This window comes from Paroedura picta, chromosome 1, assembly GCF_049243985.1.
Source record: "Paroedura picta isolate Pp20150507F chromosome 1, Ppicta_v3.0, whole genome shotgun sequence".
Classification (NCBI taxonomy): domain Eukaryota; kingdom Metazoa; phylum Chordata; class Lepidosauria; order Squamata; family Gekkonidae; genus Paroedura; species Paroedura picta.
Window position 1 is genome coordinate 134,986,193 of NC_135369.1, and position 19,280 is coordinate 135,005,472.

The following is a 19,280-nucleotide window of genomic DNA, read 5'->3' on the forward strand; positions in this document are numbered from 1 at the left end:
GTTCTTCAGGCACTCTGTCTATCAGATCTAATTCCTTAAATCTATTTGTCACCTCTACTGTGTATTCGTCGGGGATATGATTTAGTTCATACCTGAGTGGCCTAGTGCTTTTCCCTACTTTCTTCAATTTAAGCCTAAATTTTGCAACAAGAAGCTCATGATCTGAACCACAATCAGCTCCTGGTCTTGTTTTTATTGACTGGATAGAACTTTTCCATCTTTGGCTGCAGAGCACATAGTCAATCTGATTTCTGTGTTGACCGTCTGGTGATGTCCATGTGTAGAGTCGTCTCTTGGGTTGCTGGAAAAGAGTGTTTGCTATGACCATTGTATTCTCTTGACAAAATTCTACCAGCCTGTGCCCTGCTTCATTTTGTACTCCAAGGCCAAACTTGCCTGTTATCCCGGTTATCTTTTGGCTTCCTACTTTAGCATTCCAATCCCCCATGATGATAAGCACATCATTTTTGGGCGTTGCTTCTAGAAGGTGTTGTAGGGCTTCATAGAACTGATCAACTTCATCCTCTTCAGCAGCAGTGGTTGGGGCGTAGACCTGGATCACTGTGATGTTGAATGGTTTGCCTTGGATTCGAACTGAGATCATTCTTTCATTTTGGGGATTGTATCCCAAGACTGCTTTTCCTACTCTCTTATTGATTATGAAGGCTACTCCATTTCTTCTGCGAGATTCTTGTCCACAGTAGTATACCTGATGGTCATCTGAATTAAATTCACCCATTCCTGTCCATTTTAGTTCACTGATTCCTAAAATGTCGATGTTCAGTCTTCTCATTTCTTGTTTAACCACATCCAGCTTGCCTGGATAAATATATAAATATATAAATATATATAAATAAATATATAAATATATAAATATATAAATATTTATAGTCATGCGTATTCTGGTATGCTGGTTTCATTCCTGTACTCATTTATCAGGAGGAAGTACTGAGCTGCTTAAAAAGCACAAAATAATTCTATTATGAAGAAAAACAACTTTGAATAGAAAGAGGAGAGAGAGGAAGATCTAACTGGCTGTCTAACTGCTGTTTGTTACTGGGAGGGGTGGTGAATAAATTGCATCACATAAATAAATAAAAATAGAAATATCTGTTGTGGAAACAAGCAGAGGAAGTGTGCTCAAAGGAGCAGGAAGTCATCAAAGAGCCAATCAGAACACTGGAGGAGATTATTTGAAAAACATTAGGAAGTTCCTAAGCTAACTATGCTAAATACACATCTCCGATGGCCCCCTGTGAGATATTCTTCATATTCTGTTCAGTCAGGTGCACTGCAGATCTTGCATATTCCAGCAGCAAAGACATAGTCCTGGTGGGGTTGAGTCAAGATAGAATTTGCTTCTCTGTTACTTCTGGAATGTGTGAGGCATGAATTTGTGCATCTCATTTATGGAGATATCTATGTGACATTACCCTCTCCTGAGAATCATAGTCATATAAAGCATATTGCAGGAGATCAGCAATTTACACTTCTGTTTCACAATGCAGTTCTGAATTAGTACCTTTTTCTAAAGCTATTACCCTGGGTTTCAAACTGAATCCCCTATGTTCTGCCTACACAGGTGTGGAAAAACAACTATTTGTCAGATGTCTGCAGCCTTAGCCAATCAGAAATTGTATTCTGTAAATTGTCACTTGAACATGGAGACATCTGATTTTTTGGGTGGTCTACGACCAGTCAGGCATCGGTCAAAGGACAAGGTCAGTTGGCAATAAGGTTTCTGATGCACATGTCACATAGCTTCAGAACAAGAAATCCATGAAAGAGATGTGCTCAGATTTGTTTATTTCTGGTTATTTCCCCTTCCCCCCTTCAAACAGGAGGACTTCGATCACACCAGGCTATTCGAATGGCATGATGGAGCCCTTGTTCTAGCAATGAGAGAAGATGGCTTTTTCCTCATGGATGAAATTTCGTTAGCTGATGATTCTGTGTTAGAAAGACTTAATAGGTATGAACTTGTAACATAGTCGTTTGTATCATTCCTTGAAGCGTTAATCACAAATCCAATTTGGTCAGACTTCTTCAGATAATTTTGGGTTGCCCAATCCCAGCAGAAATATATAGCTTAAAAATCTATCTGTACATTTCTGCTCGTGCATGCATATTGAGGGGCTTTGTAGGAGCACATACTGGCTTACTTTTTTTTCCTTCTAGTGTTCTTGAAACTGAAAAAACATTGGTGTTAGCAGAGAAAGGTAGTGAGGATGATGAAGTAGAGCTACTCACTGCAGGAAAGAAATTTCGCATTTTAGCCACAATGAATCCTGGGGGCGACTTTGGGAAGAAAGAGGTAAGAGAAACCTTCTTTTGTATATTCTAGTGGTTGTCAGGGGCTAATCTTGATTACATATTTACTGCTGCAGTACAAGAACATAACAAGTACCTTGACTTGAATGGGACCAATGGTCCGATGCTGACGGATGCCTCAGGTGCCTCTGAGACATTCATAGACAGCACAAGATGGCATTTCCTTCCATCTATTAATAAGGTGTATGCTAGTTATGTATATGTTTTAAAACTATCTAGGGTTTTGTTTGTTATTAAAAGCATATACATCCTTCCCCCCTCCCGTGGAGACCTAAAACTGTACATCATTCTTAATCTCTACCATTTTATCCTCACAACATCCCTGTATGGTAGGTTAGCCTGCAAGAGAGAGTGCCTGGATTTGCAAGCATCCATGGCAGTGTGGGGATTCAAATCTGGGTACATTCAGGGCTATGCACACCATGCTGGATCTTGGTAGGCACCATCTCTTGTAATTCGTTCCATATGCAAAAATTCTCCTGACAGTCTGACTGTTAAGAGGGTATGTGGGACACCTACTTGCTCTGGAGCTACTTGGTCAGAGCCCCTTCCCTCCCTGCCTCGTAAATACACACACACACAAACACACAGACTCACTGGCCCTCCCACCTTACCTGTTGGTTTCCCAACCTTCTCCTTGGTTCCTTCCCCCTCCCTCCCTCCCTTGCAAACACACACAGACATACAGAGACTACCTCCCCCCCCCCATTTCCCCCCTTGCCTTTCGTTTCCCAACCTCCTCCTTGCTTCCTTCCCCTCCCTCACTCGCAAACACACACAGAGACTCCCTGCCCTTCCCCCCTCCCATTTTCCCCTTTACCTGGTGGGTTCCCAACCTCCCTTCCAAGCAAACACACAGAGACTCCCTTCCCGCTTCCCCCATCCAGCTTAACTGCTTTTCCCCCACTGCCCCATCCCCCACAGGTCATGCAGCAGCTGCAAAGACTTGGTGGTGGGGCAGCCCCTGCAAAGGCCTCCACAGGTTGTGTAGCAGCTGCCTAGGTCCCAGGGCCAGTGCGGCTGCTGCCTAGACGTTGGGGGCCAACGCAGCTGCAGGCTGGGGCCCATCTGGCATGCTTTGTGGGCATGACTACAGAAGTCCCATCCATCTACATTTCTGTTTCACTAGGCGGTCCAGAAGATGTGTCCCACATAAAAAAACAAAACAATTAACTAAATACAGAAATTAACATAATTAAATTATTAACTCCCATACATTATCTGAATAATTCTTTTTGTATTTTACTATCACAGAATCATAGTGTTTTAAGGGGCCATACAAGCCATCTAGTCCAACCCCCTGCTCAATGCAGGATCAGCCCGAAGCATCCTAAAGCATCCAAGAAAAATGTGTATCCAACCTTTGCCAGTGAGGGGGAGGTCACTACTTCCTTAGGCAGCCTATTCCACTGCCGAACTACTCTGACTGAAATTTTTTTTCCTGATATCTAGCCTATATCGTTGTACTTGTAGTTTAAACCCATTACTGTGCGTCCTTTCCTGTGCAGCCAACAGAAACAGCATCCTGCCCTCCTCCAAGTGACAACCTTTCAAATACTTAAAGAGGGCTATCATGTCCCCTCTCAACCTCCTTTTCTCCAAGCTGAACATTCCCACGTCCCTCAACCTATCTTCATAGGGCTTGGTCCCTTGGCCCCAGATCATCCTCATCGCTCTCCTCTGTACCCTTTCAATTTTATCTACATCCTTCTTGAAGTGAGGCCTCCAGAACTGCACACAGTACTCCTGGTGTGGTCTGACCAGTGCCATATACAATGGGACTATGACATCTTGTGATTTTGATGTGATGCCTCTGTTGATACAGCCCAAAATGGCATTTGCCTTTTTTACCGCTGCATCACACTGCCTGCTCATGTTTAACTTACAATCCACAAGTACCCCAAGGTCTCATTCACACACAGTGTTATCTAGAAGCGTATCCCCCATCCAGTAGGCATGCTTTTCATTTTTCTGACACAGATGCAGAACTTTACACTTATCTTTATTAAATTGCATCTTGTTCTCATTTGCCCATTTTTCCATTGTATTCAGATCTCGTTGAACTCTGTCTCTATCTTCTGGAGTATTTGCCAGGCTTCCCAATTTGGTGTCATCTGCAAACTTGATGAGTAGTCCCTCCACCCCCTCATCTAGATCATTAATAAATATGTTAAAAAGTACCGGGCCGAGCACCGAGCCCTGAGGTACCCCGCTACTCACCTCTCTCCAGTCTGATGAAACACCATTGACAACAACTCTTTGAGTGCGGTTCTCTAACCAATTCCCTATCCACCTAACTATCTGAAAATCCAGATTGTGGTCCTTCAATTTATCCATCAGAACATCATGGGGAACCTTATCAAAAGCTTTACTAAAAATCCAAGTAAACGACACCAACCGAATTTCCCCGATCCAGCAAACCTGTTACTTGGTCAAAAAAGGAAACCAGGTTGGTCTGACAGGACCTGTTGGAGACAAATCCATGCTGAGTTTCCTTGGATCACCAAATTGTCCTCCAGATGTTTGCAGGTCGCTCCCTTTTAATAAATTTGATTTAGATAAATTAATTTTTAAACCTGAGATTTGACCAAATTTCTCAAGTTCTACTTTTAATCGTTTGGTAGCTAATTTAAGATCTTTTATTGCTGGTAACGTGTCATCTGCATACATTGTCAGTAGATTTTCCTCCCCTTCTACATTTTATACCTTTAATCTCCTGATTCGATCTCAACATATTTGCTGAAGGCTCTAAGGCTAAAATAAAAAGTAACTGAGAAAGTGGGCAGCCCTGTTTAGGTCCACAATTAATTTTGACTTTACCTTCCACTATGTTATGAATAAATATGTGGAATAAATTGCCTGGCTTGCATTTTAAAATCTATATCCAAAGCCATAACTTTGAATAACCTTCTTCAGATAATTCCAATTCGCAGAATCAAACGCTTTATAAATATCTAAGGATATCAAGGCAAGCTCACTTTTCTTCTTTTTTTTTGAAAGATATAACAGACCCAATACTTTCTGGACTGTATCAGCAATATATCGCTTAGGAACAAAGCCATATTGATCTTTGTTCATTAAAGTAAGGATATATGACTTCAGTCTCAAGGCCAAAATGTTTGTAAAACATTTAGTGATCTACATTCATTATGGAAATTGGACGATATGAATTGGACGATATGAATGTTGGATCTTTATGTAGTTTTGGAATGAGTACTAATTTAGCTTCCTGCCATGTAGGTGGAAGAGGTGTTCCTTCCACTTTTCATTATATATAATCTATAAAGGTGAGGGGGACCAGTACTTCCTTGGACTGTTTATAAAAACCTGTTGTAAATCCATCTGTTCCTGGTGCTGCCCCTGTTTTTAATGTATTAATTGCTGTAATACTCTTACTTTTTTATTTGACTATCTAACGTATCTCTTACCTTTAAAAATTAAATGTGAGATGTTTGCATTACTAACATATGATCTGTGACTTCTTCAAGCAGGCAACTTAAGACTGAGACACGGTCAAGAGAAATCTCTCTTCTATTCTCTTTGTCTTTATTATTTTATAGATTTCTGTCATGTCCCTCTCCAATTTTTGTTCATTAAAAAGTTCAGTCTCTGTATTGCTGTTAGGGAAGTGACACGTTGCAGAAGTCATATATTGCAATATGGTACTTCTGGCAGCCCATTACAGAAAGGGGTCCCCGTAAGATTGGTGGCTCTTTTCTGGTATATGTGAAAATTGTGAATTGCAGTTTTTCTGTTCATGGAGCAGAAGAGGTGAACTCATGAGCGCTTATATGTTGATGCAGGAGGTGGATTTGCATAAAAAGCTATTTTCAGAAAAAGTGGCTAGCTTGATGGTCAAAACTAATTAGGCATATTGCTTCTCTGTTTTAAAAAAAGCCTTATTAAATCTCATGCAGTGTTACTAAGAATAGAGTTAAATTTCACTAAAATGTTGCTATGAGCAATAGCATGTTGATGCTGACTAAAGTTTTGTATTCTTGCTTGCAGCTGTCTCCAGCCCTCCGTAATAGATTCACAGAAATATGGTGCCCGCAAAGCAACCGTCGTGAAGATTTAATACAGATTGTAAAGCATAACATTGATCCAGAACTTTGTCTGGTTGGAGCAAACCAGAAAGGTGTGTCTTAGCACTGCATGTGTAATAAGTAGATTGATTCAAGTGGGTAACCTGGTTGGTCTGAAGCAGCACAACAAAACAAAATCAGAGTGCAGTGGCACCTTTAAGACCAACAAAGATTTATTCAAGGTGTGAGCTTTCGACTGCCAGAGTTCATGTGTGTGTAAAGAGAGTCTTTTGTAAGAAAGTGAAAGCTGTTGATGGTTTCTACAATAGATGACGTGCTGCAAAAAGGTCGAGATGTTAATTCCTTGTTAGATTGGTTTGCTTGTATTTTATAGTTGCTCCAAGCTGCAGGAATATAGTGACAAAATTGTAAGTGTTCCTAGCTCCAGAACAATGAATACCTCAATAAAAATGATGTATATTGCCAGCTCCGTCACAAATCTATCGTGTGAGCTCACTGGGGAAGGGAAGGTCAGAGAAGAAAGGAGAAGCCTCCATTGTAAAATGAATGCTAAGGCCAGGAGTAGTTTTTTGCCGGATAGGAATGAGCTGGAAAAGGGAAGATAGTCAGGACAGAAACCTCACTTTACTTGCAAAGCATGATGTAATTACAACTGTGCTAAAAATTGAAGGCAAAAATACATTCATCACAACATGGGAATGGGTCTGCTTTAGCATGGTTAGCACTTAGGAATTACCAGTTCAGGTGGGAATTGAACTGGGTGTCTCCCAGTCAATGTACAGTGGATGCTGAAGTTCCGTGACTGGAACTCAAAAATATTGTCTAGCCATAAGGAACAGCTAAAGGTAGAAGGCCAAAATATGAGGCTGTGGCACTGGAGGGAGGGGGGAGCTTTTTTAATCCCCAGAAGTCACAATTTAGGTTTTCAGCATTCTCTGCCAGTGCATTTGCTAGACTATGCTACTAATAATAGGAAGAACAGGAATTCACTTCTGTGTCAGAAAGTTCTTTCAGTACAGCAGAATAAAAGACTTGCTGGATGTGTTTTCAAGTCAGAAAGTGCTTTGAAAGTGGAGTTCCTACAGTTTCTTCTGAGCATCTAGCGTTGCCGTGGAGATGGAAACTTCTCCCTCTTCAGACTTCATAGTGACTCTATCAGCCCTGTAGGGTTTGTTCTTAAAAGGGAGTTTCTTTTGTGGCAAGCCAGCTTTTCTATCCACTTCAAAAAGCCAAGAAGTTACCTCTGACTGTTAGGAAGTGTTGGTCATAGGCTTTTCCTTATGCTGAAAAGAATTCCTGTGGAACTGTCCTCCTGTGAGGTACAACTGAAAGTTTCACTAGTTTGAATTCCGCTGCACATGATGAATAAACAACGTACAGTCATTGGCACAGGAGATTTTCATTTAAGGCTTCAGTCCTAAGCACATTTTTCTGGGAGTGAATTCAGTAGACCTTCCATTCGTATAGGATCAAGCTGTACTTTTCAGGTAATGTATCCTGGAAACCAAAATTGTGCAACTGGAGTAAATTTTTATTAGGAGAGAGGGCTAATAATGTTTGTGCTGCTCATTTAATATTATTTAATAAAATTATCTGTTAATTAACATTTTATTTATTAAATCCATACCCTACATTCAGTACAGACTTTTCAAGGCATGTTGCTATAATTAAAAATAGCGCAGCTTTAATTCTATTGCTGTCAGTAGAATCATCTGAAATCAGGGAATGCTTTTGAACAATATATTAATGTGAACAACAAAATCCTTCAAAGCCTATTGTAAATGGAAGAATGAGTGTAATGGAAGAATGAGTTCAGCCACAATTGAGAGCACCTCGGCCAACTGAGACAGGTTGCCTAGCAGGGACCAAGTAGCATGCCTGGTCTGTCATTAGTCCCCCAATGTGAGGAGCTTACAATCAGTGCTAGTGACAGTTTGCATTGGGAGCCTACAGAAGCTGTCTCATAGAGAGTATTAGCCAGGGTTGGTGGACAACTGTATAACCAGGTGAAATTAATTGGGATAGACACAGGATGTCATTTTCTTTCAGTCAGGTCTCTTGTTTTATACAAGCCAGGGAAATTTTTCTCTTCTTGTGAAATCCTGGACCGTTTTGTGCTTCACTGATCTGGAATTGCAGAAAGTAAGGAAGAAATTAAGGCAAGAAGACTTCTTGCATCATTAACTGTTGCAATCCCATGGAGATGAGTGAGCCCTCTTTGAAAAATCCCATCCCCATAACTAACAGTCATTCAGCCAGCCATTTATTACGGTCCTCGTCCAATACCAAAGGAATGCACAATAAGCATGGTTCAAAGTAGAAAATATACAGCCCATAACTCCCAGCTTTGTAGTATCTGGATTGAAATAGTGCATTCATCAAACATCCTGTTCCAGATAAAGATTGCCTGCAGCACCAGAAATAAACTGTATCTTTAAAAAATGTATTTGCAAAATTGCTTGGATTTGTATTTATCTTTCTCTTTTCCTTCGTGTTCCGCCCCTCCCCGCTTTCAATCCAAAGGAAGTGATATAGCAGAAGTCATGATGGATTTCATTGAGTGGCTGACAAACCAAGAATTTGGACGCCAGTGTATTCTCAGCATCCGAGATGTTTTGGCATGGGTTCACTTTATGAATGCAATGGTGAAAGAGAACCTGTCAGATTCTTCTGAGAAGTGTCAGGAGACTGGTATATCTCCAGTGATATCATTTGTACATGCTGCGTGTCTGGTATACATAGATGGAATAGGTTCAGGTATGTCCATTGCTTATCTTTTGTCATAAAGTATCATTTAGTGGTGCAATAGTTGACTAATCTTTAAGGCTGCCGTTCCTCAATTAAAAAACAAACATTCTAGAGCAAGGCCAGTTCTATTCTCATCATTTAACCTATTTAGCTTTACCTCAGTGGCTTTGTTATCCATATCTCTGAGCTGTAACTGTTGAGTTTTAGCTTTATTACTATTTTATCAGTATTTTATTTTATTTTCATATCATATATTTTATAGTCTAATTCGCATTAGGAATTATCTCAGTTGGTATTAATCTGGGGATTGTATTCTGAAGGTTTTATTAGTTGCATTTTAACTTAATAGTAGCTTGTAGTTTGCAGACCCTATTTGACTGGAGTTAAGAACAGGGGGTCTTCTGCCCTATCCTGTGAGTTCCCATACTGAACATGGAAGACCATGGCCCAATTCTACATCATTAGGACCATGTTATTGGTCCTGGTTGGGATTAGCTGAGTTGGGTTGGAGAGCTTATTGTTGAGTTAGACCACCATTTTATAACTGTACTTGGAAAAATGGTTAATATTTTAATGGGTTTTTATGGGTTATCTTGTTTTATGGTTTTATTCTGTAAGCCGCCTTGAGGTGACATTCGTCAAGACAGGTGGGGTATAAATAAATAAATAAAGGTGAAAATGACTGACTAGATAAACAAAAAATATGATTCCTTTCTTTGAATATGGCTAGATGGAATAAAGAATTTGGTTTTATATAAACTTTTCTGGTCCTGTATTTTTGTGTTGATCATTGACCATAAGAAATAATTCATTAATTTATATGCTGCTTATTTCTGGGAGGGGGACTGTCAATTCCCCCCCATACGTGCTGAATAGTTGATGGGGCCAGAAGCAGAATGGCAACATCAGCTTTTCTTCACGAGGAAGTGGATTCTGTCCCACCCTCCCCTGGTCAGCACTGAACAGAGTGTCCTTCACAAACTATTTTTGGTGAGATGGGAAGCTACAGATAACTCACAATGGACTGTATTCACATTAATGGTGAAATAGCCCTTTGTCTTTTAAGATGGTTTATCTATGTAAAATTGGCCATATAAAGCAAAAATAGTCGAACAAGGGCCAAATGCCTGACCATTGAAGAAGACTAATGTGCCAAAATGTGTTTGGTCGAGATTCTCATTTGGTATTATATGAACTGATTTTGTATGCGAGGCTGTTATTGAAATCTTATAGTGTTTTTAGCTTTCTTTGTCATAAATACATGTACATGCATATATCTGAACATTTTATACTACTTAGACGTGTATTCATAATATTAGGCTGCATATTTATATTGCTTTAACCTTTTTGGGTTCATGAGTGAGTGCGTGTGTGTCACTGTGGTGTGGACTTGGACAGTGGACTAGGTTTATAAAACTCATACCTTTCTCTGTGTGAACACTTCTGTTATTAATGTGTCATTTGTGTTGGGTTTCTTTATTAGGCACAATGACCTGTTCAGCCGATTCTGCTTTGCTGGCTCGTGAAAAATGTCTGGAATATTTGTGTGGAAAACTTTCACAAATTGTGCAACTCACTGAGGGGCAAAAGAACAAATTGAGAATTTATGACCTGAAGATGAAGAGGGAAATTGTTTGGATGGAGAACAGTGTAGGAATCCAGCCATTTTTTATACCAAAAGGCAAGAAATTCCTGTATTTTTTAGTAAACCGTTGGGGAGATCTAATATATGAACAAGTGAGTGCAGAAGTTTCTAGTCTAAAGTTGCAGAGTGAAAGTCAAATGATCAGAAAATGAATATAGGATCTTTGTGGCTAGAGACACACAGTGTTTGTCGTCTTTATTGATAGCCTGTGAAGGATTGCCTTTGTATAAGTTTGGTTAGTAACTTTGTCTAAGTGCCTGCTTGTGGCACAGGCAGCCAGCGAAGCCTTTGCTCGTTTGTCTCCATAAGTACAGTCAACTTTACATTTAAATAAAGGCCTAATTCAGTTGTTTGCTCCTCTGTATATTCCCCTGCAGAAGCGGATGTGAAACAGGCTGAGCTCCTGGGAGTTATGTATAAACATTGTGATTGATTGTGAGGCAAAACCAAACCAAAAAGGGAACAGAAACCCAACCTTATCAAAGTCAGGAACTCAAAAGTTGAGCTGTAAAACAATATAAAATTTAAACAATTATTTATTGTCTAAATTTTATATTGTTTTATAGCTCAACTTTTGAATTCCTGGATTGATTGATTGTGAGGAGACTTTATGTAACACTGTACGCTTGTGACTTTTTCATATCATCATATGATCCTTTGATAATTTATAGAGTATGTTGTATTTGAGAATAGTTTTGAAGGTTTGTATATTGTTATTAAAATTGTATGTCTACTTTTTTCAATTTATATAACTTTGTCAATGTGAGATTCTTTGTGGTTTGCATATATTATCTTTTCAGAAAATGAATATGGCAGTCTTCCCGAGACTGACCTGTTTCAAACTCCAGTTGGGGAATTTAATTTTTAAAGAAGCACCAATGTTCATACCCTCCCCAATCCATCTGTGCACCTAGAAAAGTGGTATATCAGGGAGAAGGTTTCTCCACAACATGCTAGTGTAGTGTTAAAGAGTGGAGGGCTCTAAGCTGGAGAACCAGGTTTCATTCCCCATTCCTCCACATGCAGCCAGCTGGGTGACCTTGGGCAAGTCATAGTTCTCTCAGAGCTCTCTCAGTCCCACCTACCTCACAGGGTGCTTGTTGTGAGGAGAGGAACAGAATGCAATTGTATTGTTACTGTTCTATGTAGTGTTCTGAAATGTTTTCTGTAAACCGCCCAGAGCCGTAGGAAAGGGCAGTATAAAGATATAAATAAATAAATAAATAAATAAGCAAGCAAGCAAGCCGCTTTGAGACTCCTTTGGGTAGTAAAAAGCGTGGTATAAAAACCAGCTCCTCTTCTAACGCTCAACATTATCCCCAGGCGTTGTTTCACATGGTATTCGCCAGCCGGAAGTGTTGGAAGTGCCTGTGCTAGGCATCTGTTCACGCCATCATTAATTTTGTCCCGTTGGGGTAAAAACCTTACAGCAACTGGCTTAGTCCGTTTGTAGCCCAAATTTTAAAAAATAGTTTCTTTCTTTTTGCTGCAGGCCCTCTTTACCAGAAGAACAGTGTCTCAGACTATGCCCTAAATGCAAGTACCACAGCAATGAATGCGCAGCGGTTGTTCAGGGCCTTGCAACTCAACAAGCCCATTCTCCTGGAAGGCTCTCCAGGTGTTGGGAAGACCAGCTTAGTGTCAGCCCTCGCAAAGGCTTCAGGAAATTCCCTTGTCAGGATCAACCTTTCTGAACAAACGGTAATCCAGCAGCTGTCGTTCTAAATGACATGCTTGACTTTGCAAACAAGACAAACTACTTGATAGTTTAACATGTCGGATTCTGCTTGGTCTTCAAATTCTGCTGCTTGATTAGAGGTGGGATAAGGAGTGTTTGGGTTTGATTAATCACTTATTTTATTATTTGTACCCTTTCTTTCTTCCATGGTGGGGCCCAAGGTAGTTTACAACATCCTCCTCCATTTTATCTTTACAACAGTCCTTTATTGTTGGTTAGGCTAAGCGTTTTAAATGGGTGAAGTTTACCCAGCAAGCTTCTATCGCAGAGTAGGCGTTCGAACCTGGGCCTTTCAGACCAATATTTTTGCCCCTCCACCAATAACGGACTGTCAGATAACTTTGCAGCATGTTAATGCACATCAAAATCACAAGATGTCATAGTCCCATTGTATATGGCACTGGTCAGACCACACCTGGAGTACTGTGTGCAGTTCTGGAGGCCTCATTTCAAGAAGGACGTGGATAAAATTGAAAGGGTACAGAGGAGAGCGACAAAGATGATCTGGGGCCAAGGGACCAAGCCCTATGAAGATAGGTTGAAGGACTTGGGAATGTTCAGCCTGGAGAAAAGAAGGTTGAGAGGGAATATGATAGCCCTCTTTAAGTATTTGAAAGGTTGTCACTTGGAGGAGAGCAGGATGCTGTTTCCGTTGGCTGCAGAGGAAAGGACACGCAGTAATGGGTTTAAACTACAAGTACAACGATATAGGCTAGATATCAGGAAAAAAATGTTCACAGTCAAAGTAGTTCAGCAGTGGAATAGGCTGCCTAAGGAGGTGGTGAGCTCCCTCTCACTGGCAGTCTTCAAGCAAAGGTTGGATACACACTTTTCTTGGATGCTTTAGGATGCTTAGGGCTGATCCTGCGTTGAGCAGGGGGTTGGACTAGATGGCCTGTATGGCCCCTTCCAACTCTATGATTCTATGATTCTAATAGAAAGCACGTACGTTCCTTTTTCTAATCTTTTGTTGTTACAATTTTCAAAGCTATGAAATATGTATTACTCAAATATTTAGTGCAAGGGCAAATACTTGAACCCAAGTTTTTAAGAGCCATCAATTGACTACTATGATCACTATGCTTTATCGGTTTAAAAATAATATTCACTCTATCTTTCCTTTTTAAAAAAATGAAATGCATTAGTTGGCCTTGGCAGCCAATACGTTGAACAAAATATTTCTGGGTTTCTTGCAGTAAATTGTTAATGGTTTTTTTTCTTTAAAGATGTGTGCAAGCGTGAGAGTTGATTTCTGAAGTGATACTACTGTGTATGCATTTGAAAAACTTGGTTGTGTCTCCTTTTCCAAGGATGTCACAGATTTGTTTGGAACTGACTTGCCCATTGAAGGGGGCAAAGGAGGGGAGTTTGCCTGGCGAGATGGACCTTTGCTCGCAGCCTTAAAAGCTGGTCACTGGATTGTATTGGATGAGGTGAGTGTATTGTGGGGAACCTATTTGTAATGAAATGCCATTCTTATCCAGATTACCTTTCATGTTTGGGGAACAGTATGCTCAGGATAGAAACTGACCAAAGAAGCTCTCCCTTCAGTTTACTGAACTCTCTAAATCAATTCAAAGAGACAGGTGGATGCTTGAATATAGGAGATCACTGGCTAGAATGATCCTTAGCATTGCAGTAGGAAGATGGAATTCCGTGTCTGCTAATATTGGTGTAGTCTCACTGACTGACTTCTGATATGTCATAAAATTGTCCACTTGTTTGGGGAGGACCAAGTAGTAATTCTGGATATGAATCAAATGGCAAATATAGAAAGTAGTTTGTGTTTTAAAAGTTATGTGTATGTTTTTATGAAGGGAAGATGTAATTTTTCCTCTTATGGCTTTCTTCTGATAGCTGAACTTGGCATCTCAGTCAGTGCTGGAAGGTCTGAATGCTTGTTTTGATCACCGGGCAGAGATTTACATTCCTGAGTTAGGGATGAGCTTTCATGTTCAGCACAAGAAGACCAAGATCTTTGGATGTCAGAATCCCTACAGGCAAGGAGGTGGCCGGAAGGGGCTGCCCAAATCCTTTCTTAACCGGTTCACACAGGCAAGTCCATGATCTTATTTAAACCCATTTGAGCAATCTAAAATAAATGATATTAAGAGTTTGAGAGAATCTTAACCCACAACCTGTATGATTTTGAATGCTTTATTTTAGGGTAAAGGTAAAGGTATCCCCTGTGCAAGCACAGAGTCATGTCTGACCCTTGGGGTGACACCCTCTAGCGTTTTCATGGCAGACTCAATATGGGGTGGTTTGCCAGTGCCTTCCCCAGTCATTACCGTTTACCCCCCAACAAGCTGGGTACTTATTTTAGGCTAAGGAATCATAAAAGTTATGAAAACCCATCATTCAAATACAGCAGAGCATAAAATAACATGAACATGAAACACTTTATAATGGTTCTTAAACATTTCTCAGGATAAAAGCATGTTATCAGGTGCTCTTAAAGAGATTATTTAAAAAGATATTTGAACAGTCAATTTAAAGCAGAAAATAATTGTCATATTTACATTTTAGATTGCATTATGGATTAAAAGTGGTTAGCCAGTATTAGTATGGTATGTTTATGTGGCCATTGAATTGAAAATGCATGCAGGTGTAACATAGGCATTTATAGACTGCATAGGGTCTGTTTTGCAATGTGCTGTTTTTGTAGGCTTTAATCTAGATGGCATTTCAAGTATGCAAGGCAAATGTACTTCTGCATTATGGTTAGAAATGAGAAATGAAGGGAATTTGAGCAAGACAGAGAAGGAAGGAACACACAGCTTTTAAAGTTAAGGTTCAAGAAGTATACTGCAAGCTCTGTCTGCGCTCGACTTGGGTGGGAAAATGGATGAAAAAGCGTGATATTTTGCTTGAGTTCTTTTCCAGATTCCATTCTAATAACAGAAAGTTTACAGTTGATCTAACAGTAGTACAGTTCACTTGAATATTCTATATTTTTGCCAAAACCATTTGTGATTTTTTTTCCACATTGTTCCAACTTTATAGATTGAGCTCTTTGGTGTTTGTTTTTAAATTAATACTGAAAAGTATTGATTTAAATGGGTAGCCATGTTGGTCTGAAGTAGCCCAACAAAATCAGAGTCCAGTAGGACCTTTAAGATCAACAAAGATTTATTCAAGGCATGAGCTCTCTTCCTCAGACTATAAACTACCGTCATATATGGCTGTATTTGGATGTGTGACACAGTTTACTAATTTAATAGAATTAATTTTTGCTTTATATTCCCACTGTCATGATGGTAGTTCATAGTCTGAGGAAGAGTGCTTGCACTCGAAAGCTCATGCCTTGAATAAATCTTTGTTCATCTTAAAGGTGCTACTGGACTCTGTTTTATCAAAAAGACTTTTCAGTAAAATCAGATTTCTGATACGCACTTCAGAATATGTTTTGATACACCTGGATTTTCTGCTGTTTTTGAAAAGATTTTTCCCCCTGTAGTTACTTGTGTTGTTTATGTTTACAAAATCATGCTGAGTTTTTCAAAATATTGTTGGTGGCATAGGTCTATATGGATCCTCTTTCTGCAGCAGATATGGAGTATATTGGAAACACCCTTTTTCCTGCCATTGGTGATACATTTATTGCAAAGATGGTTGAATTCAACAACAAGGTAAACTTACTATTCCTCTAGTTTCTTTAAATAGATTCTTTGGAGTCTGGATGGTCTCATTTTTAGTACCGAAGTCAAGCGTTGTTGTAGACTATAAGTAAGAAGAAAATGGAAAGGAGCAATGATGCCTCAAAATGCTGGATGGAATAGCTGTTTTTGTAGAGCATACAAAATATTTCCCCTAGTTAATTGGGAACAAAACTTACCTTTAATAAAGTGATCACTGTAGAAGTTATTTGGTGTGGTGACATCCAGGTGCTAAAGGAGAAATAAATGCAAATATATAAGTAAATCATGCTGAAGTAGCCATGTAAACAGGGCATTCTCTGCATGGAATTTGTAGCTGATACTCTTGGAACAAGATGACACAAACATGTTTTTGATCTTGTTAAAGATTCAGATCAAACCAGGTTGTCTTCATGCCAATTACATTGGTATAGTTTGTCTACCTGACTTCTACGATATGAACATTCATTAAATATTATGAATGCGGGCAGACCTACTTAAAAGTGGTGTTAGCCTCAAAAAGTGATGAAATAGGATATTGGGATTCTTTGATGTTGTGGAAATAATGTTCTGGGGTAGTTTTTTAATAACTGAGAACACATATTTATTTAATCTTGTGAATTGATATGTTCTTAGATTAATCAAGAGGTTATGGTTGAGAAGAAGTGGGGGCATAAAGGTAGTCCATGGGAGTTCAATCTTCGTGACCTTTTTCGATGGTGTCATGTGATGCTACTTGACCAATCGCCTGGCATTTATGATCCAGGCCAACACATGTTTTTGATGTATGGTGAAAGGATGAGGACGGAAGCAGACAGAAAGAAGGTATGGAGCACACAGAATATAGGTGCCCTTGGTAGTGCTGGGTGTGTGTGTGTGTGTGTTTGAGGGAATATCAATTGAAGCCATTTTAAAAATTGTTATTCAAAAATAATTAATTTAAAAACATGTACCGTGTGATTTTTAGTATTAGTGTAAACCTCAAATGTGCTATACCTGAAGAAGGGATTATTTAACTTCTGCAGCTATTGCATGGGAAAGAGCCTTTATAAAGTTTGAATGTAATAAAGGTAGTATGTTGCGATGTATGAAAAATGTGGAGGACTGTTCTTTTTGTTGAAACATTTGGTGGATGGGGTTAAATTTTACATAATGGTCCTTGCTTTACACAAAAATATAGTTGGGAAATGGTGCTGGAATAAAATGTAAATATGTAATTTGCTCTCCAATCTGACTCTTTTCTTGCAGTCACAAAATCAGGCTATAAATAGATCATTAAGGAGCAGACTGCTTAATTTAAAACATTTTCATACTGCGTGTGTGTGTGTGGGGTGTGTGTGTGTGAATAACAGCTGGAATTAGGTCAATAAAGGAATGCCAAACAAAACCTAGAGGTCTTCATTAGCTGGCTGAATAGAATGATAGAGGGCAAGGGGATCCCACAGTTCTGGTGCTGCAACTAAAACCCTTTCTTGAATTGCCATCTTTGTCACCTTAGAAGGCAGGGACACTCTCTGAAAATTACCTTAAAGACTGGGTAGGTTTGTGTGCGAGTAGGGTGATCCTTAAAGTATGTTAGTTCCAAGCCATGATAGGGCTTTAAAGCTCCATCCAGCACCTTCAGAAACAGCTGGTTGGTTAAATCAATTAGAGATAGCAACCCTATTTGCAAAATAATTCTGAAGGTGTCACACCGTCTTAGGTATGACATTACAGATTGCACTTCAGTTAGACACATGGGGTTGGATCTGCCTGAAGTATTGATGGAAGGGGTCTTTCCTTGCTCTCTCTTCCCCTCCCCAGAACATCCTTTTGTATGTCCCAAAAGGCTCTGAGAATCAGCAAAGGAATCCTATAAGCAAAACAAGCCCCCAGAACAGAAACTGCAGTGATGAAGGGGAGTTGCATGAAATTGATTCTTTCCTGCCTCTGTGAAAGAGAGAGAGAGAGAGAGAGAAAACTTCAGTTGATTCCTCATTTGCTTGCTCTATTGATCCTGGGAGAGGAGTTTCAGGACTAAAAACAAATAGCTTGTGCTAGAATAAAAGGGGAAGATAGACTCCTCCGGCACCTTCTGTAAACTTCTTTGGTCGATCCAACATTTGTTGTTGATACCAGACTAAATCAAGGGAGCTTTCTTTACGAGTCTGCCCATCTACCAAAGACAACATGAGGATCAGTCAGCTTAGCTGATAAAACTCAGTTTTATAGTTTTACAAGTTCTCCAACAGTTGCTGCTTTTGTTTAAATATATCCAGCTCCATTCAGAGATGTATTTCCTTGGTGGTGTTGCAGTAGAAACAAGGGATAGGTGTTTCAACATTCCTCAAGCATGTGGACTGACCTCTTTTTTTGGCTGCTTTAGGTAGTATCTGTATTCAAGGATATTTTTGGACAGGACGCTAATCTGTATATGGGAACCAGACAGTTCCATATCACTCCTTATGACGTTCAGGTAAGAGAAATTTAAGACAACTATGTGCTCCCATTACCTCCCACCTTGTTTACACATAACATAGTATACTGATGTTTCTCTCTCCTGCCGCCCCCATTCTGTTGAAGGTCGGTTTCTCAAGCCTCCCTCGTGCCAACTGTGTCCCCCCTCCTGGCAGAAACCTGTCATTGCTCCACCATTCGCTCCAGCCTTTGGAATCTATCATGAAATGTGTGCAGATGAACTGGATGGTGATACTGGTGGGCCCTGCCTCTGCTGGCAAGACCAGTCTGGTTCAACTTCTGGCACATCTGTCAGGTCATAAGTTAAAGATCATGGCAATGAATAGTTCTATGGACACCACAGAGCTTTTAGGAGGATTTGAACAAGTAAGTGTTGTGTTGACTTCAGTATAGCTACTCATTTGTAAATAAAAAGAGCTCAGAAGACCATTTAAATGCAGATAGACATTTCACTTACTCTGCATGGAGCTCCCAACAGATTTTGATGGAAGTATTGTGAACTGAGAACTAGTTTATCTTAATTTCAGTAAATGGAGGCCATTTCAGACCAGTCCTCATTTTGTGGGATCTACATGTGATGTTCTTCTGTGTTATACTGCCCCAGTTGACAGAGAATCACCTTGGTGCCCGATTGTATCTCTTTTAAAAAAATGGAACATACTTACAGAAAGTGACAA

The 19,280-nt window shown here is 39.7% G+C and overlaps 1 protein-coding gene across 2 annotated transcripts in view; it reads left to right on the forward strand.

The window, feature by feature from the left end:
* The window catches only part of MDN1 (midasin AAA ATPase 1), a 136,135-nt gene that overhangs the window by 40,641 nt on the left and 76,214 nt on the right, over positions 1-19,280 (forward strand). For both annotated transcript variants that reach the window (XM_077304325.1, XM_077304335.1), the window contains exons 30-42: positions 1,583-1,721; positions 1,842-1,972; positions 2,179-2,314; positions 6,340-6,469; positions 8,901-9,134; positions 10,609-10,806; positions 12,263-12,471; positions 13,819-13,941; positions 14,366-14,563; positions 16,033-16,140; positions 16,783-16,971; positions 18,512-18,601; positions 18,709-18,969. In XM_077304325.1, the coding sequence (XP_077160440.1) occupies positions 1,583-1,721; positions 1,842-1,972; positions 2,179-2,314; positions 6,340-6,469; positions 8,901-9,134; positions 10,609-10,806; positions 12,263-12,471; positions 13,819-13,941; positions 14,366-14,563; positions 16,033-16,140; positions 16,783-16,971; positions 18,512-18,601; positions 18,709-18,969 (2,146 nt within the window). The remainder of the gene's footprint in view (positions 1-1,582; positions 1,722-1,841; positions 1,973-2,178; positions 2,315-6,339; positions 6,470-8,900; positions 9,135-10,608; positions 10,807-12,262; positions 12,472-13,818; positions 13,942-14,365; positions 14,564-16,032; positions 16,141-16,782; positions 16,972-18,511; positions 18,602-18,708; positions 18,970-19,280) is intronic.